General features: G+C 37.1%; 1 protein-coding gene across 5 annotated transcripts in view; it reads right to left on the reverse strand.

Moving 5' to 3' along the window:
* Window positions 1–17,126, reverse strand: part of SUGCT (succinyl-CoA:glutarate-CoA transferase) — a 798,083-nt gene that overhangs the window by 756,633 nt on the left and 24,324 nt on the right. For 4 of the 5 annotated variants that reach the window (XM_019653837.1, XM_019653838.1, XM_019653836.1 and 1 more), the window contains exons 2-3: window positions 4,727–4,778; window positions 4,075–4,148 (exon numbers count right to left, since the gene is read on the reverse strand). The exons of the other annotated variant lie outside the window; for it this stretch is intronic. In XM_019653837.1, coding sequence (XP_019509382.1) covers window positions 4,075–4,148; window positions 4,727–4,778 — 126 coding nt within the window. The remainder of the gene's footprint in view (window positions 1–4,074; window positions 4,149–4,726; window positions 4,779–17,126) is intronic. 5 annotated transcript variants of the gene reach the window in all.

Consider the following 17,126-nt stretch of genomic DNA (forward strand, 5'->3'; position numbering starts at 1 on the left):
TTGTAATAGATATGTATGATATTGGGGGGAAATGGGGTGGTGGATTGGGGGAGGGAGGTTGTCACTTTGAGGGGTAAAAAGTATAACTATTGCACTGTGTTGTACAGCTGAAACTAATTCTAAAAAATATGTATTTCATAATAAAAAAATTCAGACTGCCTTTCTTAAATTGATGTTTTAGCATATTCACTCATTCAGCAAATATTTACTGGGCATCTCCAAGGTCACAGACACTGCTCTATGCAGAGCAGACACAGCAGTAAACAAAAGACCAACATGCCTAGCCTCATATCGCTGCCTACTGGGGAGAACCCTGGAGTGTCAGCGGCATCATTGCTGCAATACCCAGTCCACTTCACTCATTTAGGTAACCTGCCTAGCCCTGGATGCACATAGTTTATACCCACGGAATAACTCTAAAAAAAGAACAAAAATATGTCTAAGCTTGATATGCCCTTTGATTACACAAATAACAATAATCTAAGTCCTAAGTCAGAAAACTACAACCAAATTTTATTTAATTATAGAACTGGAGAAGTGGACACAAAAAGTGACTGGTTCTCTACTGAAATTTGAAAATACTGCCAAGTCACTTTGCCACATATTTGTGTTGAATAACTATCTCAAAACCCAAAACAATTAAATATATAATAGGAACACTAAAAGGTATTGGGCAGGAGAGTTAAGGGAAAGAGAGCAATCCGTCAGCAAAAGAGTGATGAACACCTCCGGGAACAAAGCTTGATACCAAGTGTACGGCTATAGGACATGATAAAGACCTAGATGAAGGAAAGTGTCCCTACCATGAAAACAAGAAAGGAAAAACAGGCCTAAGTAAATAGAAAATAATTTCTCAAATTAATATAAAGACAAATATTTAACCTAGTGATCACCTGAAATAGTAAGAGAAATTAGATTGGATGCTCCATCTAGGAATGAAAGACCCAGTGGTTGAAATTAGAAAGTGTTGTGGTACTTGGATAACAACGTTGAAATCAGAAGTTTTTTGGAACCTGGAAAAGAAGATGTTCAGCTAGAAAGTAAACATTATTCAGCATGTATCCAGCAATGACTAAAAGTAATAAACATCACTGACCGAATAAATGAAGCATTATCTCTGGAAAGCAGGATTTACCAGGTTCTTCTACCACCTGGAGCCTGATAAACAGAGTCAGATAAATATATAATAATAATATATATTCCCCATGTTGATCAGAGGATCTTCTGCTAACTGCTTTGGCCTCCTAAGAAGATCAACTCTGCAAAAAGCTGAATCTTCCAAATCAAGCATTCTATTTTAAAGGTTTAACCACTATGGCAAATTAAGAAGTTGTAATTATGAACTAGTCTCTTGTTAGTGTATTTAATAAATGGTGCTGGGAAAATTGGACTGACACATGCAAAAAAATGAAACTGGACCACCTCCTTACGCCATATACAAGAACAAATTCAAAATGAATTAAAGACTTAAATGTAAGACCTGAAACCATAGAACTCCTAGATGAAAATATAGGGAGTAAATTTGCAGACATTACCCTGAGCAATATTTTTTCTGATATATCCCCACAGGCAAGGGAAATAAAAGAAAAAATAAACATATGGGGTTACATCAAACTTAAAAGTTTTTTAACAACAACGGAAACCATCAATAAAACAAAAAGGAAGCCTACCAAATGGGAGAAGATATTTGTCAATGATATATCTGATAAGGGGTTAATATCCAAAATTTATAAAACACTCATGCAACTCAACACCAAAAAAACAAACAACCCAATTAAAAAGTGGGCAGAGGATATGAACAGACATTTCTCTAAAGAGGACATACAGATGGCCAACAGGCATATGAAAAAATGTTCAACCTCACTAATCATTAGAGAAATGCAAATAAAACCCACAATGAGAGACCACTTTACCCAGGTCAGAATGGCTATCATCAATAAAACAACAAACAACAAGCGCTGGCGAGGCTGTGGGGAAAAGAGAACGCTGGTGCATTGTTGGTGCGATTGCAGATAAGTGCATCCACTATGGAAATCAGTATGGGGGTATCTCTAAAAACTGGAAATGGGACTACCTTATGACCCAGCAATTCCACTCTTAGGTATTTATCCAGAAAAACCCAAGACATTAATTCTAAAAAATATATGCACCCCTATGTTCATTATAGCGCTATTTACAATAGCTAAGACTTGGAAACTATCAAAATGCCCATCAGTAAATGACTGGATTAAGAAACTGTGGTACATTTACACAGTGGAGTATTACTTAGCTATAAAGAAGAAGAAAATTGTACCATTTGCAACGATATGGGTGGACCAAGAGAACATTATGCAAAGTGAAATTAGTCAATCGGAGAAAGACAAATACCATATGATCTCACTTATACGTGGAATCTAAAGAACTGAATAAACGAGTAATGTAAACAGAAATAGTCTCAGAGACACAGAGGAAAAACTGATGATTGCTAGATGGGGCAGGGGTGGGGATGAGGGAGAAGGGGAAGGGATGAGACAACATAAATTGGTAACTACAATATTGCCTCGAGGATAGAAAAGACAGTTTGGGAAATATAATCAATAATGTTGTAAATATTTTTTAGGGGGCCAGATGGTTTCATGTCTTGTTAGAGAGACCACTTCATGGACGGTGTAGAGGCCTGACCACTTCACTGTACATCTGAAGCTGCGGTTGAATAATATTATATGTCAACTATAGTTTAATACATATATAGTCATGGGATGTGGAGTATAGTGTGGGAATGGAGTCAATGGAATTGTAATACATATGTATGATATTGGTGGTGGAGGGCCAATGGTTGGGGGGTAGGAGGTTGTCACTTTGTCAGGGGTGAAAAGGATAACTATTGCATTGTTTTGTATAACTGAAACTAATACTAAATAAATAAATAAACAAACAAACAAACTAGTCTCTTGTGAGTCTTACAGATACGGGCGCACTCTTTTTTTCTTTTTTTTTTTTAATTACTAGTTTCAGGTATATAGAACAATGCCAGACCATTTTCGCTGACTTGGGAACTCTGTTCCAAATACACAAAAATTAGTCAAGAATAACAATGCTAATTTTTGAAACCTTCCCCAAAAAGCTGTGTATAGGATGACATAGAGATACAGAGAGCAGGGACTCTGCCCTTTGAGTGCTTGTTGGAGGAAAGGGGCACAAAACATGACACTTTTCTAAGCCACTTTACCAATGAACTAAACACCAAAATGCTAAGAAGGCACCAAATACAAGTGAGATTGTGTACATAGAATAAGTTTACTTGGTGGAGAAAGGGGGAAGAAAGAATGGGAAAGATGTCAGATGAAAAATAAAAACAAAGAATTGATATAAGCTTAGGTGTTTTTCCCTCAAAATCTTTAAAATTATAAAATGGGTAAATGTTTCTTTATTAGAAATAGAAAAGAATGACTTAGGTTGGGGGACTTGGGTTCCATTTTGAAGGACTTTGACTCCTTTTGCTTCTCTCCTTCCTATGTCCTATTTCTTCCCTTTCACCTTCCCCTTATCCTTGACTTGACTCATCCCACAGTGAGGGACTGTGACCAGGCCCACTCCAATCTGTCTTAGTGGGAAAGCGTGTGTGGGGCTAAGGAGGGCCAGAATCAGAGCCGAGTGCCTGGATATTCCATGATGTGTGGCCTTGGACAAACTGCTTCATCTCTCTGTCTCTGTCTTCTCATTTATAATCTAAGAATAATAATATCGGCCCATAAAGTTGATGTAAAGATTAAATAAATTAACATAGGCAAGTGCTCAGAAATGTGCCTGGCACTATGATAAGTGTTGTTAGCATCGTTATATGTTGCATCTCAGTTTCTACCAGGGGCTTTCAGTGCCTGTGAAGAGCCTGGCTTAAGCCTGAGCGTTAGGCACCTATAAAGAGTAAAAAAGAGAGTTAGCATAGGTTCAGAGAAAACTAAGGAATGGAGAAGAGAAAATAATCATTGCATTTCAATTCTCTCCTCATCCCACATACAAATACAGGATATTTTTTAAATTATTAAAAATATTTATTAGCTTGTTTCTATGTTTTGAAGGGAGCAATAGCTTTACCTGGTCTTTCCACTTTTATAACTTCTGCTCCAAGATCTCCTAAATTCATAGTAGCAAAAGGTCCCGCCAGTACTCTACAAAGTAAACAATAAAAAATTACCATCTTGAAGATTTTTATATTATTTTTTAATAGTCCATCAATTATAGACAAGCTCATATAATGCTAGTAAGAATTTAAATTGTTAGAACTGTTCAAAAAAGTAATTTGGTCATATGTATCAAGAGCTTTAAAAAGTATATTTATTCCTTTTGGTGTAGTAATTCTACTTCCAGAATTCTATCCTAAGGAAAAAAATTAGAAGATTTCCTGAGACAAAGGTTTATGAAAAGGAAGCCTAATTTATAATAGTGAAATACTGGGGGATGATTAAGTAATTTTGTGACAACTATATAATAAAATATCATATTTTTGTGGGTAAAACTGTAATTTCAATATGGTTCATATTTTTGTATTTAAAAATTATATACTATAAATATGCAGATTGGAAAAATGAATAAATATTATATTGTCTTTTAGAATGATAAAATCACAGGAATTTTTTTCGTTTCTTTCCAAAATTTTGATAATAAGCATCCTTTTATAATGTAAAATATAAATGTTTTTTAAGAGGTGAAAACTCAACCACCAAAACACAGATAAGCCAACACAAACCTTGTTAGATCCAGAATTTTTACACCCTCCAATGGCTTCACATTGTCAGTATCTGGCAAAACACAGAAAATATTTGAAGGATATCGATTACTAATTTAGAGAAAGGTTGCAGAATTCTTCATATTATGTTTTAAGTAATCTCTATTACTACCAAAAAGTTTTTTTCTTTACATTATTTCTGCTTTATATGTACACAGACATCTTGACTTGATTCAATTAAGTCAATCACTAAAAATTAAAGCCTCCAATTCCAGATTATTCCCAATTAATTAAGTCCCCAGCTAGAGTTAAGATAGTTTGTCTAATGAAAAATAAAAAGTGAGAGGGGGAGAGATGGATAGGCTGAACACAGAGGATTTTTAGGGCACTGAAAATACTCTGCATGATACTATAATGTTACATATGTCATTATACATTTTTCCAAACCCAAGGAATGTACAACCCCAAGAGTGAGCCCTATTGTAACGTATGGACTTTGGGTGATTATGTGTCAGTATAGGTTCATCAGTTGTAACAAAAGTACCCTCTGGTGCAGGATATTGACATTGGGGGAGGCTGTGCATGTGTGGGGGAGGCAATACACAGGAAATCTCTCTGCCTTCCTCTCAATTTTGCTGAAAACCTAAAACTGCTGTAAAAATATACCATCTTAAAAATAAATAAATAAAAAGTAAACTAAACGAGAAAAAAGTACTAACAACAAAAAAGTAACAACAAAGGCCTCTGCATATTCTACACTGAAGATTAGGGAAAAAATGGATTTTCAAATTTTATTGAACAATATACAATCGCATGTATATTTCACCCATCAGTTTTAAAAATAAGTAGATAGGTCAGTAATTATATCAATACTTCACTAAACATATTTAACATCAAATCACAAAATCAAATTCTAGTCAAATGGCTTACAAAATTTACATCATGATGACTGAGACCAGGCTGAACTTATGGGGGAAAATGATGAAACTACTAGCTCGACACATTTTTTTGTAAATAGACTTCATTTTTTAAGATTCAGTTTTAGATCCATAGCAAAATCGAGCAAAAAGTACAGAGAATTCCTATGTGCCCTGTTCCCCCACACATGCACAAACTTCCCCCTCTTTCAACATCTCCACCAGAGTGGTACATTTTTACAATCGATGAACCTACACTAACACATCATAATCACTCAAAATCCATATTTTACACTAGGATTTTGGCAGTGAATCAATTTAGGATTGGTTCATTCTTAGCATTATACTCATATGTTTGGACAAAAGCATAATGACATGTATTTATCAGTATAACATCATACAAAATAGTTTCACCTGCCCTAAGAATCCTCTGTGCTCCACCTACTTACCCTTCCTTTCCTCTAACCCCTGGAAACCAATCTTTTTACCGTATCCATAGTTTGCCTTTTCCAGAATATCATATGTTGGAATTATATAGTATGTAGCCTTTTCGGATTGTCTTATTTCGTAACATGCATTTAAGTTTCCTTCATGGTTTGATAGATCGCTTCACTTTAGTGCTGAATAATATTCCATTATCTGGATATACCACAGTTTATCCATCCACCTACTACTGAAGGACGTCTTGGCTGCTTCTAAGATTTGGCAATTAGAAATATAGAAAGCTGCTATAAACATCAAAAGGTTTCTCTAACACATAAGGAACTTTTACAACTCAGTAAGAAAGGGAGCCCAGTGGAAAAATAGGAAAAGGACATGAACAGTCAATTCACAGGTAAATAAAAATTTTCAGTGTGCATAGCAAAAGATATTCATAGAAATTTTATTTATAATAAAAAAAAGAAAACTACATGTATAGCAATAAGAATTTTTTTTCTCACCAGACTGGCAAACATTTACAAGATAATATCTCCAGTATTGGCAAGGGTGTGGTGAAATGGGCACTTTCATATACGAGGTGTGATTAAACAATATGGTAAATGTTTAAATTTTAAAAAAATTTATTATGGTAAAAGACACATTGCCATTAATCCCCCTCAGAATACTCCCCCTTGCTTTGAACACACTTATCCCATCTTTCTTCCCACTTTCTGAAGCAGTTCTGGAAGTCCTCTTTTGTGATTGTCTTTTGTCGCACTGTAGTGGCTGCCTCAATGTCCTAAATCATTTTGACTTTGGAGAAGAGCCAGAATTCGCACAGTGCCAGATCTGGTGAATAAGGTGGATGAGGACACACCGTAATGTTTTTATTTGACAGAAACTGCTGCGTACCAGAACCCCGATGTGTGACACGGAGCATTGTCATGACTTACGGCACACTTCCACAAGTATACTAAAGCATAGGTACAAAAATGTGTTCTTGCAGAACTTTTTAAAATTTTTTCTGCTATAATTTAGATGTCTTTTAATCAACTTTGTTGAAAAATAATTTACATATAAGGTATACATTTAAATAAGTTTGACAGATGCATGCACCTGTGAAGTCACCTCTACAATCAAGAAAAAGAACTTTCCATCATCTGAAAGTTTCCTCCGTCCCTGTGCAAACTACCTCTCCCTTCATTCCCCACATCAGGCAATCACTGATCGGCTTTGTCACCATAATTCAGTTTGCATTCTCTAGAATTTTATGTTAATGAAATCATACACTATGTACTCTTTTGTGTCTGGCTTCTTTCATTCAGCATAATGATTTTGAGATTCATCCATACTGTTGAATTTTTATAAGTGAGTAGTATTGTACTACATGAAATATACCATATTTGTTTATCCATTCAGCTGCGGGTGGACATTGAGTTGGTTCCAGTTTCAGTTTACAGTGAATCACACTGCTATGAATATTTGTGTACAAGTCTTTGTGTGGACATGTTTTCATTTCTTTTGAGTAAATACCCAGTGGTATTTACCACTAGGTTAAGTGTATGTTTACCTTTCTTTCTTTTTGTTTTAATTGGGGAATTGGGGGAGGGGAATAGCGCTGGGGAATTGGAGGAAGAGGAACAGACAAGTTGCTATCCTTTTTGTTCTTCATTCTAGTTTTGGAGGACGTTGTTTCACTGACCCAAGTTGGCACCATCATTGCGCTCTTCCCGGGCGAGGCAGATCAGTCACCAGCTTCTGGAAGGCCGCTCACACTGGCTGCTGGTAGCTCACACTGGTAGCCCATGGCAACCCACTGCAGCAGGGGCTGCAGCGTAAGCCCACGCCTGTGACTCATGGCAGCCCAGGTCCAGGTTGAGCTGTTGTTCAGCATCTTAGCTGTAGAGGGCAGTGTCATTGGTCCTCATATGTGGGATCCGAACCAGAACCCTCTGGCATCCCAAGCCAGGTCTTAACCAACGCGCCACTTGGCCGGCCCTATGTTTACCTTTTAAGAAACTGCCAAACAGATTTCCAATGTGGTTGTATCACAGTGCATGAGAATTCTATTGTAGATGCTCCACATCCTTTCAACACCAGGAATTGGTAATCGTTTTAATTTTAGTTATTCTAATAGGTAAATAATGTTTCTCGTGGTTTTAATTAGGATTTCCCTAATGACTAATGATGTTGAACATCTTTTCATCTAATAATTGGCCTCATGTATCTTCTTTTGTGAATTGCCCCAATGTTAATACTGAAGAAAAAGATTCAAAAAAATGCAAAAATCCACCAATAGGTGAAATGTTCAATAAGTACTTGCAAATCCATACAACAGAATACCATGCAGATATTAAGAAAAATCAGAGATTTATATACCCTGACATGGAATGTTGCCCAAGATATCCTCCTTAATTTCAAATGCATTAAAGAAGCTGCAAAACAGTTATTCTCAGGACCATTTCAGATCTTGCTTCCTGGTATATGTTTTCAATTTGGCTCAAATAAACTCATAAAAATTCTCAAAAAAATAAACATATACATACACATACACACACACACACTTTGTATTGTATTAATCTTTTGACTTGTATTAATCTTTTGTTATCAGTATATATTGAGTATTACAATTTTAATACAGTTTTTTCCTTTCTTAAAATGTGTATACATTTTTTTGGCACCCTCTGTATATATATTTCTAAGTTTAAAAATAAAATAAAATTGTAGAACAGAATGTATGTGATCTTATATTTTGTAAAAAATAAGATTAATAATATATGTTGGTAGTTACAGAAGCATTCACAAAATATTATTAAGTAGTCAACTCTTAGGGAAACAATTTATGGAGAACTTTCACTGGCTAAGTTACATATTTCTGTAATACTGCTTAATTGTAATTGTGTGTATAATCAGCAAAAAAAGACAAAAAGCAAAAAAGTGAAGACATAAAGAATAAACAAAATAGGAGAAAAAACAAAGTATTTTAGAGAAAAATAAAAACATAGAAAAGACCTCAAATATAAAAAGACATTTGACATCATTAAAAATGAATAGGCAAGTAGTTCGTTATGTCACATGAGTCTCTAAAACAACTGGTCTTCTGTACTCAAATCTCTTTTAAGGCCTCTATTTTATTTCAAGTGACACAGGAACTATGTTTAGGGGTCTTTCCATCCCATCAATCTTATTACAAATCTATGAAGAGAAGTCAAAATTTCACTACTAATGTCATCTCACAATGATAATTTTTGTTTAGTGAAACAAAAACTTTTAAACTGAATTCATTTGACATCAGTCAAGAGAGTTTACTTTTATTATCTATGAAGACATCTAGAAAGGACTTCTAGAGCACATGTAAGTCAAAATCAATTAATGAGTTAAACACTTAAGAACATGAACTTTGGAAACTGGATTTAATTCCCGGCTCCACTACTTACTACCCAAGCGATGCTGGGCAAGGTAACTTGCCTTCTCAGAGCTTCAGTTTCCTCATCTGAAACATCTATTTCAAGAGTTTGCAAGGATTAAATGAAATGCATGTAAAGTGCTTAGTGCACTTCCTGGCATATAGTAAATGCTACTAAAGTTGGCAACTGTTATCGTTATCATCATCATCATCATATTCTACATGTATTATATAGTTACACCACCTACTAAAACCTTAATCCAGATTTGAAAACAGGAAAACTACATGATTATTTTAAGGACAGGAAAAAATACATGATTCTCAATACTATATACTTAAAAAGAACATCTACAGCCATATGTTGCCATGTTTGTGAAAGATCACTATCGGCTGGGTGGGAGTGAGGGGTGATTACAGGGGAAAAACAGTTGGAAAGGGCATCAATTATAATTTGTCAAGATACACTGAGCAGCTTCTATATCACTCCATCTTATTTGGCCTCTATGATGGAAGCGTGTTATGATGATACAGCTGAGCAACCATGCAAACAAGTACAATTATAATGAAGCTACAGACTTGCCAGAGCTGCTTCTAGGACTCCCCTGGTCTTGGGCCGTAAGGTTTCCAGGTCACAAATAAACTAGAGCAGCACCAGAGTGGAGATAACTGACAGATGCCCACACATGTGGCTCATTTGTGTGAGCAATCATGGCATCCCTCCCCACCAAGCTAGCTAACTACTGAGAAATTAAAAATTTAAATTAAAAAAAAAAAGCCAGGTTAAAAAAACAAGCTGATCAATATCAGTAGCAAATAGCCCATGTGATATACACTGAAAGAATTTTTTAATTTGTTATTTTACAGAAAACCTAACTACCAGAACTTAGAAGTGAGAAAATAGAAGATGGGCATCTCTTCAAAGCATGCACTCTTAATCTGCTGAAGCTTTATTTAGAATAGTTAGCAGGATATTTTCTTTCTGGAACAGGTTAGAAGTCTTGAAAGAAGCTCTATTCCTAATTGTATATTGAGTTGTTGCAAAAGTCATGGCGTATTTTTTCTATGTGTTTCGTTGCAAAAATGCGTCATGACTTTTCCAACAACCCAATAGTTTGGCAGGTAATTTTAGGAGTTTAGGGTACTTGGAAAATTATTTAGTATCCACTGGAAGACATTACAGGGAAATTAGAATTTCTGAGTTGTAAAAATGTAGTGTGGAAGTGATGCTAACCTTGTAAGGCAATTACATCATCTATAGACAACCAGAGAACAAGTTAAATCGATAATAATTTCTAATAACTCATGATTCACCATCTGTTGACACCCAATTTCTTCAGAACTGCCCTTCCACTGTAAGAACTTGGTTATTACTGTGGAATTTACAATCGAACAGATTTTGGAACTGTTAGATGCTACCATTTTAATGAAAATTTAAGAAATTTACAGGATGAATGATGAAAAGGAACAGGAGAGGGATTTTGAGTCATGGGCAAAGCATGTCACAATCAAAGTACAAATCAGTGTTAATCCCAAACCCCTCTGCTCTTCTAGTTTCCAGCTTCTTTTGCAATTAGCCTGGGACCAAATACCTGGAATCTGGCCAGTGAAACATAGGCAGAAGCAATATAAACCAATGCCAGGCCTAACCCTTAAAAGTGCCCCATGAAATCCTCTAGGCATCTATTCTGCTGCAGTGACCTTAGAAGCTACACGTTTCAAATTGTGAAGCTTTATGTGCCCAAATGATGTTTTCACTGTTTGTATTGTCGACGAAAAAACATCCAGACTAAGAAAAAGCTTGTAAGAATTTATTTGAGCCAAACTGACGACAATTGCTAGGAAGCAAAATCTCAACCAATTGAGAAAATGCTCCCCAGAATGGTGGTTTGCAGCTTATTTTATACGTAGAATCAAAGGAGGATGGTTACATGAAATCCACTGGTAGTAGATTAAGGGCGTGGAAGAAAGCAAAATGGGGAAATCTTTCGGATTTGATAAAAGTAAATTGGAGAGACAGGTACTTCTTATACATAGGTGAGTATAGGATAGTTAATAGTTCATTTTTTTACAGCACAGAGAGATGGTAATCAAGGGACAAGAATAATAATGAGGGATTCTGTAGTTTCCTGCTCTGGTCCAGAAAAATAGATTACTGACATTCCAAGAATGTTATCCTAGATCAGGGGTCGGCAAACTGTTGAGACAGAAGAGCCACCAAGGGTCAGCGAAATGTGGCTCGCGAGCCACATGCAGCTCTTTGGGTACGTACATGTGACTCCAAAGTAAAATTTAAAATGAAAATGAAACTATCATAGTTTCATTTATAATATTACTTTAAATTTTCCTTATTTGTAAAAATATATTTATGGCTTTCGAATAATTTTTAAACTGTTGTGAGGGACAGGATTGGCTCTTCCAGAGGTCGGCAAACTTTTGAGACGGAAGGTATCCAAAGAGCCACATGTGGCTCGCAAGCTGCAGTTTGCCGACCCCTGTCCTAGCTGATGCAAAAAGACAATAGCAGCCTCACTTAAGGTAAAGACTGACCTTATCAAGGAAGCTTCAGGCTAAAGATGCGACTTCACACCATGACCCACTTTAATTAGAAATTTTTATGTTCACACCATCCTACATGGTTATTTTCAGTCTCCTGAGCCTGTCAGGTTTAACATGTGGCCCCTTTTCCGTCAATAGTATAAAGCCACTGAGACTATGGGCTAATTTGCACCACAGTACAGCCTAGCCTATTCTGACCAATAAAGATGCCAAGCACTAGAGAAAAAGAAACGGTAGCCTCTAAGCAATTTCACAGCATCAAAACCAACAACTGAGAAGTCCATTTCAGGGGTAGACTCTTTTACTGTCCCTTTAGCAGCAGTCCTTAAACTGAGAGATGGGAAGACTTTTCCAAGAAATACTGCATCGTTTTAAAAAAATCAATTTCCAGGTATTCAACTTTAATACATGTTCTTTCCTAAAATCAATCAGACTACGAATAAACCTTTCACAATAAACATTCTCCCATTAGACAAAAGGAAAGCATATTCCTCACACTTCCCAGGTCTTACTCTCACCTTAGATCATGTAACATTTACATAAGTGATAAGAACTTTTAAATATCGACTTCATATACGCAATGGGTTGTTTTTCAAAAGTCATTTAGGAAATAGACCACTACTATAAATTACTATGTGGAAGGATGGAAAACAGTACCAGTTTACAAACTTTATAATCAATTTATAGTTACACAATTCGTAACCAAAAGTCATCAAGCCAGAGAAAAAAGTTCCGTCAGTGTTCAGGCCTCTTGAATGAGCCTTCCTGAAACAACTACACAGAGGATCAGAAGTAGTTGGACCAGGAACTGGTGGAGTAAATGGTAGTTATGAATTACTGAATATGAATGCCCACAAACTTGCAAGAGGCTCCTTGAACTTTTTAATGTTGGTGATATGCTCTCCAATGGGAGAAATCTGACCAAAGGCAAGCTCTCTGCACAAATTAGAAAAAGGCATCCCTTCCAGGGGACAACTGAAAAAACAGCACCCACTCTAGGTTGATGAAATACTGTCATAGGTATTTGAGGTGGAATTAAAAGTATCACAGCAGGGCCGGCTGAGTGGCACATTGGTTAAAAGCTGGCTTGGGACACCAGCTCTGACCAGCAGGGCCCCCGTTGGGATCCCACGTGGGGGCCAGTGACACTGCCCTCTACAGCTAAGATGGTGAACAATAGCTCAACCTGGAGCTGGGCTGCCATGAGTCCGCTGGCAATGGCATAGGCTGCAGCCCATGCTGCAGTGGGCTGCCATAAGCTACCGTGTGTGGCTGGCAGCAAGCGTGAGTGGCCAGCAGCCGGTGTGAGCTGTCAAGAGCCGCCGTGAGCGGCCACCCAGAGGCCAGCAACACATCTGACTCACCCGGGAAGAGCGCAATGATAATACCAACAAGGGCCAGTGAAGAAACATCCTCCCCAACTAGACGGAAGAACAAGAGGACAGCAACTTGTCTGTTCCCCTTCCCCTGATTCCCCAGCGCTGTTCCCTCCCTCAAATCCCCAATAAAATCTTTTAAAAAAAAAGTATCACAGCAAGGAAGAAAATGTGATGTACAGGGAAAGGGGGTGCAGTTAGACTGAATGCAATCAGCCTCTTTTGACACAAAAAAAGATTTGGGGCCCTATTTTGTAGAACACTGCAGATACTTAACTAGGAGAAATAGAAAAGAAGGGAAGGGAAGAGGAGCATGGAAGAAATATGTGAGGTGGATATGTATATTTCATGATTTCATTTGTTTTTTAAAGATTCCAAAGGTAATTCAGAAGAGCAGTAGAGATGTCTAGAAAGAATTTAGGATGCTTTCTGTGTGAAAGACTATGGAACCCTTCCAGAGACTTCACTTTAAGAAGACAAAAAATGATTCTTTAAGGCTTTTAGAGTTTTGAGAAATGGAGAGGGGAAAATGAGGAGCATGTTTCCAAGGACAGAGGCAGGCCATGTCCATGTTCCAAACTCTTTAAAACGTTTAATACATATCAAATTATCCACCAGAAAGGCATATTAATATATACTGGCACCAGCAGTGTATGAAAGTGGAGTTCTCCACCATCTTTTATAACCGTGAATATGATCTCTTAGTTTTGTGTGGTTTTGTTTGTTGCAAATTTGGAAGTAAAAAGTTTGCATGTCACCTCCATTTTATTTTGCATTAATTTAATAACTTCTGAAATTAAATATTTTTCATAAGAGCTTTGTTTCATATCTTCTTATAAATTATCTATTCTTATTGTTGGCCCATATTTCTATAGGAACATTTTTCTTTTTCTTATTGGTTTGTATAGATTCTTTATGTATTGGGTTGTCGGAAAAGTCATCACGCATGTTTGCAACAGATGGCACTAGTTCGTTTTTGGAAGTACTAGAGTCATTCGCATCTATGTTATTCCTATGTCATTTGAGAGCTGACAGTTCTAGCTTCATTCTAAAAAAAATGAGCAATTTGGTTGAGTTTTGGAGATTTTACAACAAGTTAAAGATGGAAGATGAAACTGTTGCATTTTTGCCATATTTTACTGTTTTACTTCCATAAAGAGAAGAACACGTGTCAAGCCTGTGAAGAGTTGCATAAAGTTTATGGTGACAATGCTTTACAAGAACATCAGTGCCAACAATGATTCACAAAATTCCATGCTGTTGATTTTGATCTCAACAATGCCCTTGGTCAGGATTGATGACAACAAAATAAAGGCACTGATCAAGTCAAACCGACATTACACAACACGAGAGATTGCAAAAACATTGAACATCCATCATTCAAGCATTCACAACCACCTGAAGAAACTGGGACACATAAGCAAGCTCGATATTTGGGTTCTGCATAACCTCAAAGAAGTTCATTTGATGATGCGTATAAACATCTGCAATATGCTCATTAAACATGAGGAAAACGATCCTTTTTTGAAGCGACTGATAACTGGTGATGAGAAGTGAATTGTTTACAACAATGTGGTGCACAAACGGTCTTGGTCCCGACATGATGATTTGCCTCAAATGACATAGAAAGCAGACATTCATCAGAGGAAGGTTATGCTCTCAGTGTGGTGGGATTTTAAAGGTGTCGTGTTTTTTGAGCTCCTACCAAGGAACAAATCAATCAATTTGAATGTGTACTGTCTGCAATTGGACAGTTTGAATGAATCCATCATCCAGAAACGTCCAGAGCTTGTTAATTGTAAAGGAGTTGTATTCCATCGCAACAACATAAGACCACACACAAGTTTGATCACCTGTCAAAAATTACTGGAGCTTGGATGGGATGTGTTGCCACACCCACTATATTCGCCTGACCTTGTGCCGTCAGACTTCCACTTGTTTCACTCTCTTCAAAACTCCTTGCATGGTTAACATTCAATTCAGATGAGACTGTAAATCACCACCTTGTTCAGTTTTTCACAAATAAAGACAGGTCCTTCTATGAACAAAGAATTATAAAGCTCATTGAAAGATGGCAAAAGGTTATCGAACAAAACGGGCAATATATCATTGATTGACCTTTGCTGTTTATATAAATAAATGACCTTTGAAAAACACAGACAAAATACGTCATGACTTTTCTGACAATCCAATAGTATAAATATTAACCATTTATCAGTCATATTTAGTAAAAGTGATACAGAAGAGTCCCCTCACTATAGGAATTTTAAGCCTCCTTTTCCCTAATTAGCATCCTAGTCCCTGGTCCTAATAACTTTTTAAATCAGTTTCTTAATCTTAACCAAAAGATTTTTCCTAGCCTGATTCATAGGATGTCTCCTACACCCTGCTTCAGATAATTACCAAGAAGCTTGTGATTTATACTTGTTGATTGTAATCACTGTGTGGCACAGCATTCTTTCCAGGCCATTCAAGGCCCAAATCCTGGGTAAATAATGCCACCTGAATAACTAGTTAAACCACAGGAAAAGGCCAGAGGCCCCATGAAGCTAAATGGACTTTCACTCTGCGTCAGTAGCTTTGAGTCCTGTTCCTTGGGCCAGCGCTTTTAGTCTATTAACTAAAATCTATCTCTCCTCATCTAGGGGCGTTCATACATCCCAACCAAAGAGGTCAATATGGTCTTCCAGGCACATCTCGAGATCCCTTCCTCTCGTTTAAGATCAGATGGGGCCAGAGCTCCATGAATCCCCAATAGGTAGAGACAATGGCCACATTCAGCAGGAAGCAGATACAGAAAAAGAGATCTCCTGTCCCTCAACTTCCCATAGAGATTTGTGGGGATCACACCTCTCAGGGGGAAATCAGGCAGGCAGTCAGAGATAGGAATGGGGTCTCCAAACATTCCTGCATGTTTGAAATGGCATATGGAGAGCGACCACCCAGAAACCTCCCCTCTACACTCAAATTTCCCCTTTATCTACCATAACCATTAACCACTATTAAGACACTAGAAGACACAAACTACCTAACTAGATTAGACCAGCCACGCACATCTGCGTAGTAAAGGTTACAACATCCTGCATCTCACCTTAGCCTCATTATACCATCATTATAATATCATGCATATACCCGGAAGTTCATTAATATCATGAATTTTGGGATGTAACTTGTACAATCTTGAAAGATGAAGTAATAGTCTCCTGTCAATCATAAGTGCCAATCAAGAGATCCCACACCCAGAGAGGAATAGCCCATTCTAGAAAAAAATGTAATAAAAACTCCAAATGCTCGGCAGTCGACACCTTTTGAGCCACGCTTTTGCTCAGGCCCACGCCTATCCCTTTGGAGTGTATATTTGCTTCTAATAAACTGCTCTTTCACCACTGCCTTTCGGTGTCCCGCTCAATTCTTTGTTCAGGATACCAAGAACCTGGACCATGCCAAGAAGGGTCTGTTCTTCAGTAAAGAAGGATTTTCCCCTATCTGCTATTTGTGTTTTGAATTGTTTTGGAATTTCACTTTCTGTTTTGTTTTGTTTTTAATTAGTTTCAGATGTACAACACAGTGCAATAGTTATACTTTTTATCCCTCAAAGAGACAACCCCCTCCCCCAATCCACCGCCCCACTCCCTCCAACTGATATCATACATATCTATTACAAGTCCATTGACTCCACTCCTACACTATACTCCACATCCCATACATATATATGTGTGTGTGTGTGTGTATATATATATATATAT

Source organism: Hipposideros armiger, unplaced genomic scaffold (assembly GCF_001890085.2).
Source record: "Hipposideros armiger isolate ML-2016 unplaced genomic scaffold, ASM189008v1 scaffold_208, whole genome shotgun sequence".
NCBI lineage: Eukaryota > Metazoa > Chordata > Mammalia > Chiroptera > Hipposideridae > Hipposideros > Hipposideros armiger.